Source organism: Salarias fasciatus, chromosome 6 (genome assembly GCF_902148845.1).
Source record: "Salarias fasciatus chromosome 6, fSalaFa1.1, whole genome shotgun sequence".
NCBI lineage: Eukaryota > Metazoa > Chordata > Actinopteri > Blenniiformes > Blenniidae > Salarias > Salarias fasciatus.
Window position 1 is genome coordinate 16,259,456 of NC_043750.1, and position 21,803 is coordinate 16,281,258.

Genomic DNA, 21,803 nt, shown 5'->3' on the forward strand with positions numbered 1-21,803 from the left:
TAAATTCAAACCTCTGACCAGCTCCTGGCCTTTATAGGGAGGAGAGGACAGTGGAGGATCATGGGTAAGAGGGATCATCAGTACATTGTCAGCATAGGCTGTTCACTAAAATATGAAATATTTGTAAAAAAGAAAAGTTACTGTCCAGTTACTGTCATCATGCTGCTAACTCAGTAACGACCATAGAATCTATCTTAACTTGACCGGTATTTTTCTATAACATTTTCATCTGGGAATTTTTTTCTGGGTTTTTTCACCCTTGATGCTTAATTGTTGTGTTCTGTATGAACTCCGCCTCCAAACCAGTTCGAGAGTAGCCGGTAAAGTTAGATGATCATAAAGCAATATTAGAACAATAAAAAAAACAGGTGCATTTCAAGAAAGACTCAAATTTAAAATTAAGGATTTCGAAAAATCCACATATTTTTAATTCATTACACATAAAGTAAATATGTTTTTCATTTTGCTTGATTTTTTATAATACTATCACACATTTATCACTGTTTTTTAGCTGAAGGTTTGCTTAAAACATCTTAATTTATTCAAATGTAGAAGTTACTGACCAAGTTAAGCTTTACCAAATGCATCTATCAAGCTATTATGTCATCTCTTGTGTTACCAAGGTAACCGAATATATGGTGATCAAGTCATAAGGTGTAGGGAAATAAATACAAATAGATTTTTCCATTTTTTTCTCCTGTTTGAGGTGAAATAGTTCTGTCAAATGAAAATTAATCTGCGCCAAATAATTGTCCTGTTATTAAGCTTCACATATCTTATGTGAAATGGTATGAAGTGTCTGACGTACACTCATTCTGCGGCCAATAAAATAGAATTCGCAGCTTTGCAGAGTATCAACATTCAGTAGCACCAAGAGCAGCTCCAGCCTGACCTGACATGAACTGATGTGGGGCACAGATCAAATCTATTTGAATTTAAAGTGTTTTTTTTTTTAGGTTTGTTCTTTCAGACCTGAAGAAATAAAGAATCATTATTGTGCACAACTTGCAACTGATGCTTCTTTCAGCACCAAATTAATGAATCTTTGGCCAGTCTACATGCAGTGAAACAGTGCTGATTAAATCCAGACAGAATTCTTTGATACGCTGCTGTGCCTCCAGGACGTCACCTGTCTGGACGTGGGCGGACCACGCCAATGTTGGATTCAATATAATCGTCATTATGAAGCCGTCCTCCTGCTCCGCTGGATAATTGATTGATCATGAATATTAAGGACCAAAGATGTCATTTGGTTTATCATCCTTTAAAGCAGAAGAGAAACCAGCAACCATAAGTGTGTGTGCTTGGTATCATTGAGCTGTTTGTAATCTCTCCACCCTTAATGGTCCAATTGGGAAACATCTCTGCAATTACTTATCTCCATCTCAGTCAATACATCCTTCACTCTGCTGCCAGCGACTCTCACCTTTTCATCGCTCTAAAATTTAATAACTCTCCTGACTGTTGATCTAATTACGTTGACAAAAGTCAAACATGCTTTTAATTGTAAAGTTTTAATGTCAGCAGCGACATTAAAACTTGCCTGACATGAACTTTATGGTAGCCTGTGAGCGACGCGGCGGGGCGGCGGCGGCGCCGAGCAGATGCCCGCCGCTCTGTCCCGGCGCTTCACTCAGGCCACAGTGGTGCACTAAAGCGATCTGAGGGCATCTGGTGGATGATTTTTTTTTCCTCGCTCAATCACACCTTAAGGTCATATCATTCTTACCTATTTTAAATTTAATAGAGTGTAATACACCGCTTTATATTAAAGAACAAAGTGAAGGAATGAAAGGAAGGAGAGATTTATTCAGGAGGACATGACAGGCAGTTGTTAGCATCTCAACATTAAACCACAAAGACTTATTTTAAACCCCTTGAACTTGTACATACGTATATCATCATACGACACACACACACAAATCTAATGTGTCACGTTCATGATCTGATTGCTTTTCACACTCTATTCAGTCTGACTGATCCTGAGCTGTTTTGTGTAGTAGAATATACAAATATTTCATTCTGTAGAGGCTCAGTGCTGGTGGACACTCACCCAGAAACATTTAGCTGCAGCTGTACTTGCAGCTAAATGAGGATCTAACAGGTATTGATTGAGGACGGGTGAATACAAATGCTCGCCATGAATTTCAGTTTTAAAGTAATGAATCGTTCTCTTTCAAGTTCACGTGTAACTTTATGAATGTCAATTACACAAAACCCCAACTTAGTTTTCAAATGTAGCCTAAGATGAATGAAATGTGGAAAAGTTTGAATACTTTTTCAAATTATTCTCGCTCAAACCCTCCATTTTGTTGATTTGTACATCTGAAAGACCGACCTCTGTAAAGCAAGGTGAGGCGAATGTTTTTATAAAGCACCATTTAGACACAAGTCACAGAAGTCACAGTTCCTTTTGTAGATCAAGTGAGCTTTAAATCAGTTCCAAATAAGATATAAAACACCAGTAATGGCATTGACGTCACTGCTTACAGTAGCTTTCAAAAGCGAGACTTTATTTGTGTTTTACATTTCAACAGGAAGGCAGCTGAAAGTTTTAGCAAACATGTACACTGGATAAGGCAGAAAAAATAACTCGAAATGAGAATTAAAATAAGGGAAGAGAAAAACATGAATGTTTAAAAAACAAAACAGAATTTATTAAAATCAAAAATAAGAGGAATAAAACAGTGTAAAAAGGAAAGTATAGTATCCCACTGATTCCCAGGTGTTTGTCTTCCAGCTCAGAGCGGTGCTTCAGTTTTCTCCCTCTGCCGTGTCGTTTCCAGGAGGAGGAGGCCGCCTCCCTGACGGCGCCGCAGCCTCAGCGGCAGCAGCAGGACTTCGTCACCCCCTCCTGGTCCCTGTCGCCCTCCTCCTCCCCCATCTCCCACTCCGACGCCAGTGACTCCGACGCCGGCGACGAGGACAACGCCGGCCCTCGCGGGCACGCCCCGCGCCGTCGGAAGAAGCGTCGCGGCACCCCCTCAAAGAAGAAGACCCCCCACCGAACGCCGCCCGGACGTCCGCCGGCGGCCCCCCTCTCCAGCGCTCCCCACCACAACCGTCCGCTCCCTTCGTCCCAGGCCCCGCCCCCCTGCTCGCCGGGCTCCTCCTCCTCTTCAATCAAACCCGTGTTCAAGCCTCCAGCGCCACTCGGCGGCGGCGGCGGCACGGGGAACGCTCCCCCGAGCACCCCCAAAGGAGCAGTGTCCATCGACTCGATGCGCCAAACCTGTGAGTACTGCGGGCGCCACTTCCGCTCCCTGGGCCGCCACTTAGACAAACACCACGCCCACCAGCCCGAGGTGTGCTCCGCCCTGGTGGAGCGCTACACGCAGATGCCCCGCCTGCAGGCGCCGAGCTCGAACCCCAGCGCCGCTCACACGCAGACGCAGCAGCAGCCCAAGATGCTTCACTCCACGGGGCAGAGCCGCAGCGCCGATCCGCCCCAGAGCGGCGTCCAGGACCTGTCCATGTCTCCGCCCACTCTCACCGCCGCCCACCATTCCCCCGCCTCCTCGGGCGGGAACTGCACCCCTCCGGTGCTGAGTCCGCCGCGGGGACAGAACGCCGTGCCCGTGTCTGTCCTGAAGAGGAGCCCGCCCCCCGTGGCCATGGCGCAGTCCAAGAAGGGAGCGGCGAGGAAGCTGAAGAAGGAGCGGCAGGCGGAGCAGGCGGCGGCCGAGGAGGACGAGGAGGACGTGGAGGTGGTGGAGGTGAAGGACGCGGAGATGATGAGTCCGCAGTCCTTCGGCAGCAAGTCGGCCAAAGAGATGGAGCTACCAAAGGAGGAGGAGGAGGAGGAGGAGGAGTATGACGATGAGGAGGACGAGGAGGAGAACGGAGTGATGGAGGTGGACGATGAGAGCGGACCGGAGGATAAAGACAAGGACTTACTGAGGTGAGTGAGTCATTCCCCCCGTGCTCCTGATTACGATTCAATTAACAATCACTGCATAAAGTACAGAGAGCTGAGATAGAATATTATATCACTGTTAACAGGAATAAAGCAGTATTATCTAAACTCAGCTAAAAAAAAATAAAAAATGTAGCTTTTTTAAAGTTGTCACATCTGCCCACAAAGCAGTGACATTTTATGCACACAATAACATCAAGCATCCTTTCAAAGTGTTTTACCACATCTTCACTGTGTTTCAGTATTATCCATCCGAGAGTCTTCAGTCACCTTCATTTATTCTGAAGCTTCATTGTTTCAAAAATGTTGCTGCATGGAGTTTGAGAAATCTACCATAAATAAGACAACTTTAGAGATGATCAGTTCCAATCAAAAAGAAAAGTGTAAATATGTATATTCAAGTGCTTTCTTCAGCATATCGTGATTGTAAATGTGTGAAATATTCTGATAATATTCTTTATGGAGTGTTTAAGCATCAAGCTGAAAATAGCTCTGTAATGTGAAACCGTGTTCGTAAGGTTTGCTTCAGATTTTTATCTCCAGTTATTGCCGTTCCTCTTTGAACCACGAACCACACATTGTCAGAAACTGTATCAGATGGTTTAGCGGTGTGTTGTTCAACTGAGTAAACACTTCTCATTTTGCAAAATGACTTAAATTGTTCTGGTCTGCTGTTACGGATCCAAACACAGCCGCCATTACCTCTTCTTCCTCCTGCGTTAATGACTCAGCTGTAACTAGAATTCTTATTTCTTTATTCAAATTTGGCGAACAAAAGGAAATACGGCGTCACCGTGTAGATAAAGTGATATTGATTATTATATCTGGAGGGAAAACTGTGTGAATTGGACGAAGCTCATAAATCATGTTTTGATTTTTATTCTCTTAAATTAAACTACTAAAACCAGTGAACTGCCAAAAAAAAAACCCCTGTGATGTTTTAGTGCACTAATGATGACAGATTTTATTGCCTATAAAATGTTTTTTGTTGGTAAAGCATAAAAACAGGTGAAGGTTGTTCAAATGTTTGGTATTACCCTGTAGTGTTTACTTTAGGTTTTCAGTATTGATGTGTCCAGTTTAATTGTTAGGATGAATATTTTTCCTCTGTTAAGTATTGTGATTATTGTGTTTTCAGTATATCTAAACTATTATTTATTCTATTTCTAATTTTTAGTCCCTTAGAAAAGTGTTAAAGTAAAATGCTTCGGGCTAAAATAAGGATCTGAACCTGAAATTGATCTAATCTGATATTGCAAGGTGGAAAAACGACATGAGCTGCACTGGCGCAATGAAAGTAACTGCTGTTTGTAGTTTCTCCACTGGGGGTCGCCATTGTCAGGAAGATGAGGAGCACTGCACAGTTTAAGAGTTTGTGAAAACGCTGAAGCCTGCGGAGTGAGAGGTGCCTGACAAAATAATGACAAAGAGGATTCAGATTGCAGTTTTCAAAATAAAATACCAGGTTTTTCATAGCTTTTGGTAAAAGTCAAGTCAACTATATTCTTTTTTTTTTGGCATAAAAGACACACTGTTTACTGTTTACTAACACTTTTATACACTTTACGCACAACGTTTCTCTGGAGTAAAACCCCCGTTTCTCTGTTCCTTCTCGCCTGCAGCGGCTCGGGCCGTCACCACATGCTGCCCCTCCTCTCGTCGCTGTCCTCCCTGGTGCTGTACCTCCGCCGGCTGCAGCACTCGGCCTTCCTGTCGCTGTCGCGGCAGCTGCAGTCGGCCGAGGCGTGGCGCCTGCTGTGCCACTCCAGCCTGGCCCTCCTCATCCTATACAACCGGCGGCGCGAGTGCGAGGTCTCCAAGCTGTCCATCGCCGAGTACCGCTCCCGAGTGACCCCTCAGTGCCCCGTCCCCGTCCCCCCCGGCGCCCCCCCGGCCCTCACGCCGCTGGAGGCCTCCCTCTCCCCCTTCGAGCGCCTGGTGCTGCCCCACCTGGCCCGGGTCGGGGTGCAGGGTAAACGGGGGCGCGTGCAGCCCCTCATCCTGCCCCCCCACTGCGAGCCCTGCCTGGAGCTGCTCCTGCAGACGCGGCAGGACGTCGGGGTGGACCCCACCAACCCCTACGTCTTCGCGCGGCCCTACCACTCCCCCGCCACGCCGCTGCGCGGCACCGACCTGCTCCGCAGCCTGGCCCGCTCCAGCGGCACCCGCAACCCCCGCGCCCTCACCCAGACCAGGGTCCGCCGCCAGGTGGCCATCCTGACCCAGCTGCTGCTGCTCGGGGAGGGGGAGGAGCCCGGGCAGCCGGGGGGCAGCGCCGTGGAGAGGCTGGAGCACTTCCTGGAGAGGGAGTACCACGTGACGCAGAACTGCGCCGGCATCGGCCAGGACCCGGGGCTGATGGGCCGGGTGGGCCGGGTGGTGCTGTGCGGCGAGAGAGACGGAGTGCTGTTCCGAGGAATGAGCCTCAACCACATCTGCCTGGAGCTGGACGGTGAGACGGCCGAACGAGTGCGCGTGTGTGTCTGTACGACCGGGGTCTCGCGCCCGTCCTCCTCACCTCTCCGCCTCTGCCCCTCTCTGCTGCAGTCATGTCCGGAAACTCCGCCGACTCCTACTCGGAGGGAGAATCTGAAGGGGAACACGTGAAGGAGAAGCCCGAGCCGCCGGCGCCGCCGCCCGCCCTGACCCCGACGCCCACCCTGCTGTACGTCCGCAAGGGCAAGAACAACGGGCGGGTGGGACGGCCCAAGAAGCTGAAGAACATTCAGATGCCCACCCAGCAAGCTCCAACCCCGCCTGAGAGCCGCAGGAGAGGCTCAGGTCAGTCCGTCACGTCTGCGGCGAGTGCATGAGATCTGAATGAAAGGCGGGAAACTTCACAAACTTGGTCGAAAAGTAGAATAAGACGTGGAAACACAAGTGAGGATTAGGAATTGAGTTCAAGGTGAAGCTCTTCGGTTTGTAGGAAGGTGGCAAACAACAACGAGCACTGGGTCGTGATTTACTTGTTGCAAAACTTGGTTGAACAGCAGGAAGCGCACTGCTGAAAGCACATGACGCTCAGTGTGATGTGTGTGTGTGTGTGTGTGTGTGTACGTTTGTGAATGTACAGAGATTTTTCACTTCCTCCTGTTTGGTCACACTCCTGTCAGCCGGGAGGGAAAACGTTAAACTCTCAACTCTGATACACATTACAATTTAAAGTTTTTTTTTTTTTTTTTTGAAGGACAGCAAAGCAAAAAAACAGCCAAAGCAAATAATTTCCAGATTTCCTTTACAGGGCGCTCAGTTTGTTTAGTAAATGAAGCATTCTCCATCTCCAACAAATGCTGGCCAACATCTAAACCGTGTTGGAGCTGAAATGACTCCGTCAAAGAGGAATTTACAGTGTGTGACTGACCTAGTTTTCTAAAGCCGGGATGTAGACTCAGATTTTTCTCTGTTCGCGTCTTTAGGTCCCATTAAAAAAGCAATAAAGTGTTGAATTAGCCGCAGTTGTCAAAATAATGCTACCTGATACGTGCGGTTCATTCTGAAATATTCTGCCAAGCTATTAAAATGTCAGTTAATTCTCATTAATTTTGATTTATTCGTAGCACAGGTTCGTATTTCACTGGGTTGTTGGTAAATTTACAACCTCACAAAGTTTCAGTGTTTCTTTGTCTCCATTACAGAGAGTTTGTCTTGTTTTTCATAAACCCTCTAGATTTTCTTTTTTTGTAAGTTCAGACCTGGTAGATTTGATTCAGCAGCAAAAAACTCAGCTGCGATCTCTTAGTGTTGTGGTTGTTATGTTTGGATTTTTCAATAGTGCCAAAAATTTGCCGTGCCTTGATGACAGAATGAGAAAAATCCAAAGTGACGTGAAAACTGTTCATTTGATACAAGAGATTTTCCGTCTTAGATAAAAATGTCTTCATCAGACGCGTAACTCCGCCGTCCTCCTCCCCCTCGCAGGAAAACGCGGCGTCCTGAAGCGGCCCTGGTCGGAGGCGGAGCGCGCGGCGGTGGAGGAGCACCTGACGCAGAACATCAACGAGCTGCGGGTTCCCGCCAAGGCCGACTGCGAGCGCTGCCTGCAGCAGTGCCCCCTGCTGGTCAGCAACCACCGCGACTGGCGCGCCATCAAGTTCTACTGCCACAACCGCATCCAGCTGCTGAAGAAGAACCAGCGGCGCGACAGCGACCCGCAGCCGCTGACGGTCTGCTGAGGGGGGTGGCGAGCGCCGTGCAGCCGATCGGAGCGGAATCTTAACCGGTCCCCCCGCCGCCCACAAAATGCACTATTCCGAAGAGGACACTCCTAAATTCGACTCCACTCTCTGGCAGCGTGGTTCGTCTCTGACTCCTGATTCGACACCTGATGGCATTTCAAACGCTGAGCCAAACAAGAACAGGAAATTCCGGTGATCTGTTGTGCTGCTTTATTTTAAGGTCTTAAGATTACACTAGAGGACGCTCGGTGCTCCCGGTGCGGACGGTTATCCCGAGGGACTGACGCAGCGCCACTGTGCACGAACGTTTCCTTTTTTTTTTGTCCTTCCAAAAAGTGATTCACACTAAACTGAAATGTAAACAGAGACATCTAATCCCTACAGTGTTGTTATATGAGCGTTGTGAAGTAGCATTAGTGTTTCATGCACTCGGTCAATAGGACGAATGGCCGCCGCCTCGGCCACACTTTGCTTCATAGCGGCTTTATAATTAGAGTAGGCCTAACTACTGCTAACCCAGAAGAACACTTCTTCTTTTCACTCGACTGACTGTGCAATTCTGACTTCGGTTTCATGATATTTGGACCTTAAAACATGTGCGAGGTACTAGATGGCGATCGAGTTTCGATTTTCTGTTATTTCTTTTTTAATCGTTGAGATGAAATGCGTTGTGACAACAAAGATCATTTTTGGAGATCGTTGTGAATTAATGAAATGGCGACAGAATGTTTTAATCTTTGATTCCCTAAGATGTTCAATTTCCAGAGACGTTGAGCGGCGTGGGGCGTGTTGTTTCCCGTTTGGCGACCTGTAAACAAATGAGATGTTTGCAGCTTCATATTCCCCTAAGAAAAGAAACGGTATGTCCATGTTAGTAGTTGTTGTTTTGTTTTGTGTGTTTTTTTGCCTGTTGCACATTTTTCCATTGAAAACAGTAAAAAGGTGCTAACAGGCCAAACGCTGGATATCACTTTATGTGTGGAGAGGAGACTTTCCCCCCCTTTCGCGTGTTAGAAGTTACTGAACGACTGGGCATTTTATCAGAGAGGTCATTGTTTCTGTGGCGCCACTTTCCTCGCACCGTCTGCGTGTTTTCGTCTTTTCCCCCACCGGCTAGAGCGCCGCCCGTCTTTTCCCAGCCACACTACAGTCCGCGGCGCCAGGAAGCTGCGTCCATCAGACGAGAAAAACCTCCATGAAACCTCGAGACAGATACTTGAAGCTATTTAAACCTTTTTGCAGGACCTTTATGTCCTTTCTTGCTCTAGCCTTGCCAGTTACATTGTACATAACAAATATATTATCATTATGCTAACTGGTTGTTTGTGCTAGAGGAATATGTAGCTTTCTTTATTTCTGAGTTATCGCTATCTGTACATAAGCCCGTTTTGTAAATACTCAGAGAAACAAAGAAAAAGCTCAGTGTATGACTTGCCTTGGTTACTGTGTTATGTTTTTTCTTTTTTTTTATAAGTCTTATAAAAACCTAAAGCTCTATATTTTGTGGCGTGGTCATTTGTCATATTTTGGCTGGAGATTATAGAGCCAAAAGTGACACAAGTTACAATCGAAAGTGTTTGAAATTTGTTCTCTATGTTTAAACCACATAAAAATGAGCTTTTATTGAGCTTACATGTTAGTGCAGTTCCCGGTTTCAGACACTAGATGGCGGCATTGCTTCATAAACCACAGACACTCCTGTCAGGACTCGTCTGGAGATGTTCAAGTCTCTTGTGGTGAAGGAGTGGATCCATGCGGCGACGGACACTGCAGTGAAAAACTGGGAAAGGTCTTAAAGATTGAATATTCCTCTGCAAACCTCTGTTTTACTCACAATCAAACAGGAGCTGCTCTTTGCACACAGAAAATACTTCATGCATGTATTTATTATCCACCATGTCAGATATTACAGTTTATTCAGTCCATCTGCAGCCGTTTCATAAGAACCTGAGTCATCGTGAATACATTTGATATTTTTCTTCTGCAGGATGAACTTTTCGAGGCATTATCCAGAGCAATTACAACAAATTACAGAAGTCATCCTGCTGTTCCGTGTGAAATGCAGTCAGTTTTAGGAAGCTGACTTGGCCCCCTCCTGTGGCCCTCAAGCCGGTCTCCTGTACCGGCTGCATCTGTCAGGTGGATGTTGAACAAACTGCTGAAATATTTGTGAAGAAAAATAAAACTCCTGCAGATTCTTTAGCATATCTGTCAGGCGCTGCCACTCCAAGTATATTATGAACCTGGCATATGTCTGAATTGTGGTAAAACTGACTTTGTTTTTTTTTAAATCTTATATTATTTTCTTTGTATTCACAAGCAAAATATGCAAACACCACACTGACAGCCTCATCCAGTTCCAGTGGAACCTGTTCATAGTGTGCCAAACCACCTGGTTAAGTCCCTGTGTGAAATCTAAACCTACAAACACCAGTAAACCTTTCAGTCCCTAAACTGGAACCGTAACGTGAACCATGAAAAAAACAAAGATAACCATTCATATATCCATTGACAGATTGAGTCAAATGAATTCTGACAGAAACTGAATACATTAAAAGAAAGATTTCACTTAAATTTGAAGGTTCTAAAGTCACAGATTCAAATAAAGTGTTTCTAGGTGATAAAGTGTGATTTCTCTGAAAAAGCTTCCAGTAATCATTTTCATATTTCTAGATCAGTCTGTCTCGACAGCTGCTCTTTACTCTTCTCAGCTCAGTTTTCAGCCAAACAGAAACCCTCCTTTTACAGACAAGACAGGAAGACGAAGCGACCCCGGTGTGTTTTTGAAGGATCCAGCCATGGAAAGACACATCTGAACACGAAGACACGTCAGCCGCTCTTACTTTGCCAAACAAACTCTTCTCAAGTGAATCCTTCAACTTTTTGAAATGTGCAGCAGTTTGGTGATGTTTATGGCACGACGGCTCAAATCGTAACAACTTCAGTGTGTAAAATCTCTGACTTTAGGGTCATTGTGATATATATATATATATGATTTAAATACATGTTTTGAGGCAACACATCTTTATAAATCTTATATCATGGTTCCAGTTGAGAGATCAACGCAGACCCTCCTCGTGACAACACACCTCCCCTGAATTCCGTCTCTTCCTCTGTGTATATTTGCTGTCAGAGCTGCTGTTGGTGTGACACTTTGATCAGGACCGTCTCAGTCTCTGAAGGACATTATACCTGAATATGAGTAGAAATGTGTTTTTGGAATTGTCCTTATATGGCCTGACAGGCTCTGTTTGTTGGAGGTCTTTCTTTCAATCTGTGTTTTTTTTTTTATTTGAGATAATAAGAATCAGCATGCTCTTTGTAGCTCTGCCCTTCTTAATGAGTCACTTTGACAGGTTAAGCTGGAAAAAAAAACCTTTTTCTCCATCCTCGTCTTTCTATTGTGATTTCTTTATACTTAAAAAAAAAAAAAAAAAAAATAGATAAACACCTCCAGAGAAACAGCTCAGTCTGATTTGTGTTATTTGTGCATTGTGTTGCTAACTTTGACTCAATAAAGATAGATGAGAAATTTTAACGTAAAAGCTTCAGACTATCAGCACCAAATTTTAATAAAAAGATCTGTTTTCACACGCTTTGCGTTCCGAGGATGTTCATTTTCAAACCTCAGGAATAAGAATGTGAACGGTCGATGAAATGCGACATAAGCTGAAACTCATTATTTTTCCAGAAGATAGCAACAAGGAGACAAACTGAAGAAGAATCTCATCATCAAACTATTTCTGTTTCAGAAAGAGAGGTGTGGGCTGGCAAATACTGCACGTAAACTGTGGGCTTGGAGCGCAACTTTTCCAAGAACTTGACATTTAAGAGACTTGGTTGCATCACACTGCAGGTGACATGAGATTTTTTTTTGAAAAGTTTGATTGATTGAAGTCATAAATAAAGAAAAGGAGGTGGAGAGAAGCTTTGGTGACTCTTTATCATGCTGCAGAAACGGACTTGGTGAAGGATGGAAGGAAGGGTGCTGGTGAATGTCAGGTGTTTTTTAGTTCTTTGCACTGACGGATGACTCAGATACTGTAACTCCAAACAACCGCAGGGCCAGGAAACATTCAGAACCAGAAGCCTGAGACAAAGTGAAATAAAGTGACCACATCTGAAAAGTCCCACAGGCGTAGGAAAAAGGTGAGCTCAGCACTGAGACGGGTGCCTGTTCTGGCATTTTGAGGGTTAAAGAATATCTATAAATATCAATCAATCAATCAATCAATTTATTTTTGTATAGCCCAGTATCACAACAACAGTTGCCTCAGAGGGCTTCAAGATGTTACATTTGTCGGTAAAAGTAAAAACAGTGAATAAGCATAATGGTAATATGTCAATATTTACAGTAACGAGACAGAACGAAGCAACCACCGCCTTCGACCCTCACATCCGGCAAGAAAAAACTCCAAAAACCCAGTGGGAAAAGAAGAAATCTTGGGGAGAACCACAGTATGGAGGGATCCCTCTCCCAGGGACGGACAGCTTTGGCAACAGCTAGCATGAGACAATAAGAAGTAAAGCCTAGGACTATGTTGAGGACAGTCCGTTGGACGGTCCAGCACAAGAACCACGGATCCCAGCAGTAGAACCGAAGCCAGTCCACGGGCAGGACCGACAGGGGTGTCCTCCCGGTCCGGACGGAGCTTGTTCATAGGCCTTCGTAATAGTGGAGTCAGCAACTGAAACTGGAGAAGACTCCCCCTCGAAGGGGGGGACAGCAGGTGAAAAGCAATGAACGGACTAAAGGGAATAACATTCAGACATTAGAGGAGGACAGGGCTCAGTGCACCGTACTTCCCACAGCATTCTAGCTCCTGGGGCAGCTTTGTGGATACTTAACCTGTTTAAACTAGTATTTAGTTAGTATAGTTTAGTTTAGTTTAATTTAGTTTGGTTTAGTTTAATTTTGTTTAGTGTAATTTGGTTTGGTTTGGTTTAGTTTAATTTAATTTAATTTAGTTTAGTTTAGTTTAGTTTAGTTTAGTTTGGTTTACTGTAGTTTGGTTTGGTTTACTTTAGTTTGGTTTGGTTTGTTTTAGTTTAGTTTAGTTTAGTTTAGTTTAGTTTGGTTTACTGTAGTTTGGTTTGGTTTGTTTTAGTTTAGTTTAGTTTAGTTTGGTTTACTTTAGTTTGGTTTGGTTTGTTTTAGTTTAGTTTAGTTTAGTTTAGTTTAGTTTAGTTTAGTTTAGTTTAGTTTAGAATCCCTAGCTGACCTGATCATAGGCTGCATCGAAGAGAAACGTCTTGAGCCTAACCTTAAATGTGGAGACTGTGTCTGCCTCTTTGACACCACTTGGAAGCTGGTTCCATAAAAATGGTGCCTGATAGCTAAAGGCTCTTCCACCTAGTGTCCATTTAGAGACTCTAGGAGTCACCAGTAACCCTGCATTTTGAGAGCGAAGTGCTCTGATTGGTTGATAAGGCGTTAAAGCATCTTGGAGATAGGTTGGAGCCATCCCATTTAGGATTTTGTAAGTGAGGAGAAGGATTTTAAATCTAACTCTAAACTCGACTGGAAGCCAGTGAAGAGATTTTAGAACGGGAGTAATGTGTTCACGTCTTCTAGTTCCAGTTAATAATCTGGCGGCTGCATTTTGAACCAACTGAAAGTTTTTTAATACACTTTTTGGGCAGGCTGCGAGAAGGGAGTTGCAGTAGTCCAATCTCGCAGAAACAAATGCATGGATGAGTTTTTCTGCATCGCTTCTAGGTAAAATGTTTCTTATTTTAGCTATGTTGCGCAAGTGGAAATATGCTGTTTTACAAGCCAGGTTGATGTGTGCTTTAAATGAGATATCCTGATCAAATAAGACCCCGAGGTTCCTCACAGTAGAGGAGGAGGATACACTGACGTTATCTAAGGTAATAATCTGTTTGGATAGACACTCTCTCAGTTTATGGGGGCCTAGTATAATGACCTCTGTTTTGCCAGGATTCAGACGGAGATAGTTCGTAGTCATCCAGGTTTTAATTTCTCTGATACAGTCACTGAGTCTGTCTATTTGATTAGTTTGATCAGGTTTCATAGATAAATACAGTTGTGTGTCATCTGCATAGCAATGAAAATTGATATCGTGACTTCTAATTATGTTCCCTAAAGGAAGCATATATAACAGAAATAAAATTGGCCCGAGCACGGACCCTTGAGGAACCCCATAACTGACCTGGGAGCACGGTGAGGACTGTTGGTTAACGTGAACAAATTGGTACCTATTAGATAAATAGGATTTGAACCAGCAGAGGGCTTTTCCTCTGATGCCAACCTCACATTCTAACCTCTGCAGGAGAATATTGTGGTCGATTGTATCAAAAGCTGCACTGAGGTCTAGGAGAACCAGGATTGAGACTAGACCTGCGTCAGCCGCCAATAGCAAGTCATTAGTGACTTTAACTAACGCAGTCTCAGTGCTGTGATAAGCTCTATATCCTGACTGAAATTTCTCAAATAAACTATTGTCCTGTAGGTGGCGGTAAAGCTGTTTAACCACAACTTTTTCCAGGACTTTTGAAATAAAAGGCAGATTTGATATCGGTCTGTAGTTAGCTAGAATATCAGGATCGAGATTAGGTTTTTTCAGCAGTGGTTTGATTACTGCGAATTTAAATGACTGTGGCACATAGCCATTTTCTAGAGAGGTATTTATTATAGTTATGATCGTATTTAAGATAACTGGAAGGATATCTTTGAAAAGCTTAGTTGGAATTGGATCTAGGAGACAGGTTGAGGTTTTAGAAGACATTACAATTGAAGTAATCTCAGCCCCATTTACTAATGAGAAACTATCTAGTATTTCAGGTATTTCAGGTGGAGGCAGTGGCTGGATTCCCTGAGCTTGATCTGAGGAAAGCGCTTCACTGATTTTACCTCTAATGGTTATGATTTTATCATTAAAGAATTTAAGAAAGTCATGGCAGTTTAAAGATTCTGGGATTACTGGTTCCACTACAGTATGACTGGTTGTCAGTCTGGCTACAGTGTTGAATAGAAACCGAGGGTTATTTTTGTTTATTTCTATTAAACGAGAGTAATATAATGTCTTGGCTTTAAAGAGAATTTGTTTATAGCTTAGCAAGCTACATTTCCAGGCCTTCAGAGATTGTTCTGATTTAGATTTACGCCACAGTCTTTCTAATTGCCGAGTTTTTTGTTTGAGAACACGGGTTTCAGAATTAAACCATGGAGCAACGCGCCTGGGTCGATTGGTTTTCAGCTGCAACGGGGCCACTACGTCAAGGGCAGATTTTAGTGAGTGCATAGCACTGTCAACAAACTGATCACTATTATCACCACTGGCCAATAAGCTCATTTCTGTGAGTTCACAAGATAATGCAGCAAATGCAGGCTGGATCAATTCTTTGTACCGAGCCACAGATTTTTCAGATAATGTCCGTATCAGCTTAATTTTATCTTTTTGAGCACAGTAGTCTTCAATCAAAACCTGAAAAGTAATTAAAAAATGGTCTGAGAGAATAGGGTTCTGAGGGAGAACATTTAGGTCACTGACTTCTATCCCATATGTTAAGACCAGATCCAGGGTGTGCTTGTGACTATGAGTGGATTCATCAACATTTTGAGTGAAACCGATACTATCTAATACTGCAATAAACGCATTACTCAAACTATCACCAGAATCATCCACATGGATGTTAAAGTCACCTATTATAAGGATCTTGTTATGAGTCAATACTATATTGCTTAAAAACTCTGAGAACTCAGTTAAAAAGTCAGAGTAAGGACCAGGAGGTCGATACACAATAATTAATAGCACAGCTTTTTGATTCTTCCAATTTGGACAAGTAAGCGTTAGTATTAAGCTTTCAAAAGAGTTGAATTTAACATTAGTTTTGGGTTTAAGAAGAAGACTGGAGTGGGAAATCACTGCCACACCTCCACCTCGACCTGTTGATCTAGCTGTTTGGAAATTAACATAGGTTGGAGGGGTACATTCATTGAGCCTCACATAATCATCTTGCTGGAGCCAAGTTTCTGTTAGAGCAAGGAGATCAATGTTATTGTCACCGATAAGGTCATTAACTAACAGAGATTTAGTGGAGATTGCTCTAATGTTTAGTAGACCACATTTTATGTATTTCCTACTGGAAAAGTTATTTTGTCTTGTACAGATGTTAAGCTTTTTACCCATTGACTTTTTTTTAATGCTTTGAGCACTTTGGACAGACTCAGTCTCTGTTAGCCTAGGTAAACCTCCATGCTTGACTTGTAAAAATCCGGGAGCAGGATTAGTGACGGGATCAACAAGATCAACAGAGGAGTGTTCTACACGACTGCTCTGCGCCCGGGGCTCAGAGCTGGATTGTCAATTTAGAGTTCGAAGCCGATCAGCCATATTGTGAGCTAAAAGGGCTGCACCATCCAAAGTTGGGTGGATGCCGTCCCTGCGGATGAGCCCAGGCTTTCCCCAGAAGGTGCACCAGTTGTTTAGAAAAATAACTCCGTTTTCCTCACTCCATCTAGACAACCAGCGATTGAATGATGAAAGTCGGCTATACATTTCATCATTGACCAAATTGGGCAGGGGACCAGAGAATATTACGGCATCAGACATCGACTTAGCCAATTCACACACCGAGGCTACTTGTAATTTGAGCACCTCTGATTGTCTCCGCCGGGCATCATTACCGCCTGCGTGAATCACGACTCGACGGAATCTCCTACCTTCCTGTTTTAAAAGCCTAAGGTTCCCCTCGATGTCCCCCACTCTGGCCCCCGGGTAACACCTAACCTTCACCGCTGGCAGCTTCACGTCTCTAACTATAGAGCTGCCAATCACCAGCGTGTCCAGTTCAGCCGGCGTGTCGTCGCTGAGGGGAGAGAACCTATTGCAGACGTGAAGCGGTTCTTGGAGTGCTACGTGGCGGTGCTTAGCACTAGCCTTCCTCCGGACTGTCACAAACCGGTCCTGGTCTTGTCCCGGCTGCTCGGGACACGCTGCGGGGCTAGGCTTGCTAACACTCCTCTCACTGCGGGAACGGGCTGCGAGCCCTGCCGCTACCTCGCTATAGCTAGCGCTGCCCTGCCCCTCACATCTGCGCAGCCGCTCCTCTAACTCGGTTACCCTGGCCTCCAGCGCTGTCAATACACTGCACTTTACGCAAATACCCCTATCGTCAAGGGAGGCAGGGTTCTGACTCAACATACGGCACACTGAGCAGGAAAGAAAAGAAGACAGAGGGGAGGACGCCATAGCGGTCCCGGCGGACCAAGCTAGTTAGCACGCTAAGCTAGTTAGCACGCCGGTGGCGCTAACGGCGGAGAAGAAATGTAATTCACGAGAGATCGCTTGGTCAATCGGGGGCGAAGTAACCCCGGGGGCGTAAATAACCCCGATTTTTGATTGCTTCGTGAATTAACAGTAATAGCAAGAGAGAGACAGCAAGCACTTCAGTCGCTCGCAGGCTTCAGCAAGCTTCACCAACACGGAAAACACTCACCGGAGTGACGTCAGACGCTCAGGCTGCGCAGAATCCTCAATAACATCCTTAATAACACTTCAAGATTGGAATGATTAATGTCCCAGGATTTGAATATGAGCGGTTTTAATTGATATTTGAAGGCTGAAAGCGAAACAGAGAGCAGCAGTGTCAAAACAGGTGAAATTCTGAAGGTGGACGTTAGACGGCTTCAGACAGATGTTTCTGGCAGATTTGGGGGGCTGTGCCACTCACTGTCACTCTGTCACAGACATTTCTCGAAATCCGTAAAAGAAAAATCGTGACAGCACACTCCACCGCAGCTCACTCAAATCTGAACCAAACAACCACCAAACCGAACTTTCACAGCAGGAACATTAAGAGCACATTCTGTAAACGGACATATGATCAAGACCTTTGATAGATTTCAACACTTGGAGTGTTTCTGTTGGTTTCTGCTCCAGCCAGGTCTTTCAGATCCGACTTTGCTTTACTTTCAAATGTTCCTTTCATGTTTGTGAAGAAATTTTATTCAACAAAGCTTTTAGTACTGAGTAGATGTTATTTTTCAGGGGAAAAACAGAGTGGGGTTTGCCCAGTGAAACTCAGAGCTTTCTAAAGCTATCAAACATGAAAAATAAGATTTAACCAACCATCAGGAGCAAATCGACACAAGAGCAAAGTTTGTCTGAAAGCAATAAATAAAGAATCATTAGGACAGCGGTGACTCAGATCTCTATGGTGTGTGAGTGTGTGTGTGTGTGTGTGTGTGTGTGTGTGTGTGTGTGTGTGTGTGTGTGTGAGAGTGTGTGTGTGTGTGTGTGTGTGTGTGTGTGTGTGTGTGTCTGTGTGTGTGTGTGTGTGTGTGTGTCTCGACACAGGCGTCACTCAGTCCCAGTCACTGATTGCTAAATTGCAATAGATTAAAATAGTTGATTCAATTTACGGTAAACGGTTTTTACACTATTTGACGTCTGTCGCCCACACCGTTCCCAACAAATGATTAAAATCCCAATTACACTACATGATTGGAGGAGTAAATGATGGTCTCCCAGCATGCATCCCTCCATGTAATTATTGTATAGAAATCACACTAAATCATTTGTTTCATCAAACGCATTGAATCACAAATTATGAAGTCGGAACATGTCATGAAACAATTCTGGATTCTGTAAATGTGTAAACGTGTGTGTTTTTAGGAAACATGTTCACACACTCAAGCATTCACACACCTAGTTGAACTACAGCTGGAACATTCCAGGCATGTGTAGTTTACACAAATGTACCGAAAGAAAAGGATAAAATGAAATTACATCAATGTGTGATAGAAGGCTTGCTGTGTCTTCAACTCTTCTTAACAAACATTTGTTTTTTTGAATTGGAAAACCAGCCGCGCTGAGGTGCTTTTAATCGATGCAGACGTGTTTCACCTCGACCCTGCATCAGGCTCAATCAGTGAGATGAAGAAAGTCAATTCCTTCACTCTGTGAAGAAGGAAAAAAAAACCTGAACCAACAGTTTTTCCTTTCAGAGTTGGTACAGCAAACGCATGTTTGTGTCTGTGAATCTGAGCGCAGCATCTCAAACTACCCGTCGCTGTGAGTGTGTTGCCCCTGCGGTTTGACCTGCCTGTCAAAAGAAAGTTGGATTTTTCTTCCAGGTGAGTTTCTGGCAGTAAGTTGTTCCCTTGAGAGCATTTGGAAACTCAGAAAGAGAAATGCCTCACATGGAGATTGGTTTCAGTACTTTTGACAAACCATACACACACACACACACACACACACACACACACACACAGACACACACAGACACACACACACACACACACACACACACACACACTTTATCATTTATAAGTTGATTTGAAAACAACGCAACGCAACAATTCAGACGCACAGACAACAGATTTAAATGATCAATGATTATGATGATGGCAAGTAGAAGGATTGGGACTATAAAACTTCATAGAAAAGTTTCTACTGATCACTTCATGCTCACTGCAGAACACAGCTGTCTGGCCAGTAAAATAAATTGTACCTCCTGACATTCATTTGTATCATTTCTGCACTCCGATGGCAGAGATGAGGCAGAACTGTGAAAAATGTGAAATTATTTTATGAATCTGATAAAATCGTCGGGGCCAGGACCTGTCTGGGCTGGTATTTGTCAGTCCCGCTCCTGAGGACCTGCCATCCTGTGTATCTGCGACTCCTCTCTGCTCATTCAAACGATGGGGCGTTAACACTCACTGCAGAGTTTGACGGCCGCCCACTCATTCCACACAGTAACATGGCATTAACAATTTCTGGGAACCTGCGTATTTCCTCAGAGTGCGCCAGGGTTCACAGTCGGACACCCCCACAGATGTTTCTCAGCGAGACATTCTGCTGTCTTCCCTCTAAATGTTATGACTGTTTACCTAAATTGCTGCTTTTCGCCCTTTCGTTCGCTGTACCCGAGTTGTATAATTAGAAAAATCATCATATTAATCAGGCGCTTTTGACAGAAAGAAAGAAAAAGCAGAACAGAGGCAGAACATGTGCTGTCTGCGGATGAATGGTAATGTCTGGTCGGTGTCGTGGCCGTGCTTCAGTGATGGCGGAAACGTGTTTTTGACATGAGAAATATGCTGAATCCAATTTAATCGTGGGTTTAGGGATAGAAGAACAAATAGGTTGAAGAGGGTGTTTCATTTTTTTGCTTGGAGTCGTTGCTTTTATCTTCAGGAGGGCAACGAAACCAAGTGTGGAGCAAAGCGAGGCTGCTGTAGAATCTACTGCCGATTCAACCAGGGTGGAGTTTAATATATTCCAGTCACTCAGTCCTCAGCTTCAGCATGCTGGAAGCACAAGTGGACGAACAAATTGATATTAAATAAAAGATCCTCACTCAGTGTTGGTACAACTCCCTTATTCATTTAATACACCGTATCACAACCCTATGTGCTTTGGTTATGATGAGCTTAAACACTATTTACATTTTAATTTATGTTTAGCCTTTTACTCCTCTTTACCTTTAAGAAAGACAATGAAAGTTTTGTGTTGTATGTTTGTAAGTGGGATGCCAGTAATGACTTGAAAAGTGGTGAAGACGGCCTCAAAATGCTGCAAATGTGAATGAAAAGCTGCATGCGACAGAGCATCGCTGTCCTAAAATATGCAAAACCTTTGCTGAAAGACATGTAGTCTAATGGAAGCAAATCTCAGTGCACTTTTCAGCACTGATGCATGCTTTAATGACGTGGAAGCTGGCCTTGCCACAGGCAATAATGCAAAACCCAGCCTATAGAGATACCGTCGACTGTTGACAGGCCTGCAGGGCGTCTCTCCTCTCTCGTCTGCATGAGACGGCGTCCCTGGTTCCTGCCGCGGATCAAGGCTCATGAGAGTAACACGGTTCAAAGAGTTGTTCAAAGTTCAAAAACACGGGCAAAAGTCCAGAAACATGAAAGAAGTATGATGATCTGGCAACGGACACACGAGAGAAAGGAGTTTGAAGAGGACGACACAGGTGAGATGCACAAACAGAGTCCTCCACCGGCAGCAGGGTCGCTCAATAGAGGTTAAACACGTCACTGAAAGCTTCAGCTCACGGCTGCTGTTGAATCCTGAGCGAACTATTTAAAGGTGAGGCAACTCAGAAATTGAAATTCATAGATCATACAGCCCACTGTGTTTAGAATGAGTGATTTATGGAAGTGTTGCTGAGTCAGTGCATCGATTGATACCCAGCCTGCGTGACCTCTGACTATTGATAACGCAGTGCTGCCGGAGGGCCCGGCGTTCACCAGCGTCCAGCCTCGACCTTTAGAGCTGTCTCTTATGCACGTGGTTTCATCCGGATCCGTTGCACGGCTTTACTTCTGTGGAGCGACGTCCTTTTAAAATGCTCCTGATATCCAGCTGAGCTGCAGAAATCGGCCTTTTGTTGCTCCTGCTCCGGGTTTTCTGAGATGTTCTCCTGCCATCAAAGTCAAATGAGCAAATACTTTCCAACAGGTGTCAAGGTGTCAGTTTTAACATTTGATACGATCATCAGAGAACAGTCTTTGTTCTCTGAAAGTTGTACATTGTAAATGATGAAATCTCCAAGTTAGTATTTTTATCAATAATTTAATACTAAAAAAAAAATTCTCTATTGTTCTGCTCTTTGAATGCATCATTATCTTTGGTAGCACGTTCTACAAGCACATACACTCCTGACCTGCAGGTGGTTAGAAATTAGATTTCCCTTTTCTACAGGTGATCTATTTTAATATTGTGCAACATAAA

General features: G+C 44.2%; 1 protein-coding gene across 2 annotated transcripts in view; it reads left to right on the forward strand.

The window, feature by feature from the left end:
* The window catches only part of LOC115390249 (serine/arginine repetitive matrix protein 1), a 24,698-nt gene extending 15,110 nt beyond the window's left edge, over positions 1-9,588 (forward strand). For both annotated transcript variants that reach the window (XM_030094033.1, XM_030094034.1), the window contains exons 6-9: positions 2,787-3,901; positions 5,539-6,368; positions 6,464-6,697; positions 7,835-9,588. In XM_030094033.1, coding sequence (XP_029949893.1) covers positions 2,787-3,901; positions 5,539-6,368; positions 6,464-6,697; positions 7,835-8,088 — 2,433 coding nt within the window. In that variant the 3' untranslated portion in view covers positions 8,089-9,588. The remainder of the gene's footprint in view (positions 1-2,786; positions 3,902-5,538; positions 6,369-6,463; positions 6,698-7,834) is intronic.
* The last annotated feature ends 12,215 nt before the right edge of the window (positions 9,589-21,803 follow it).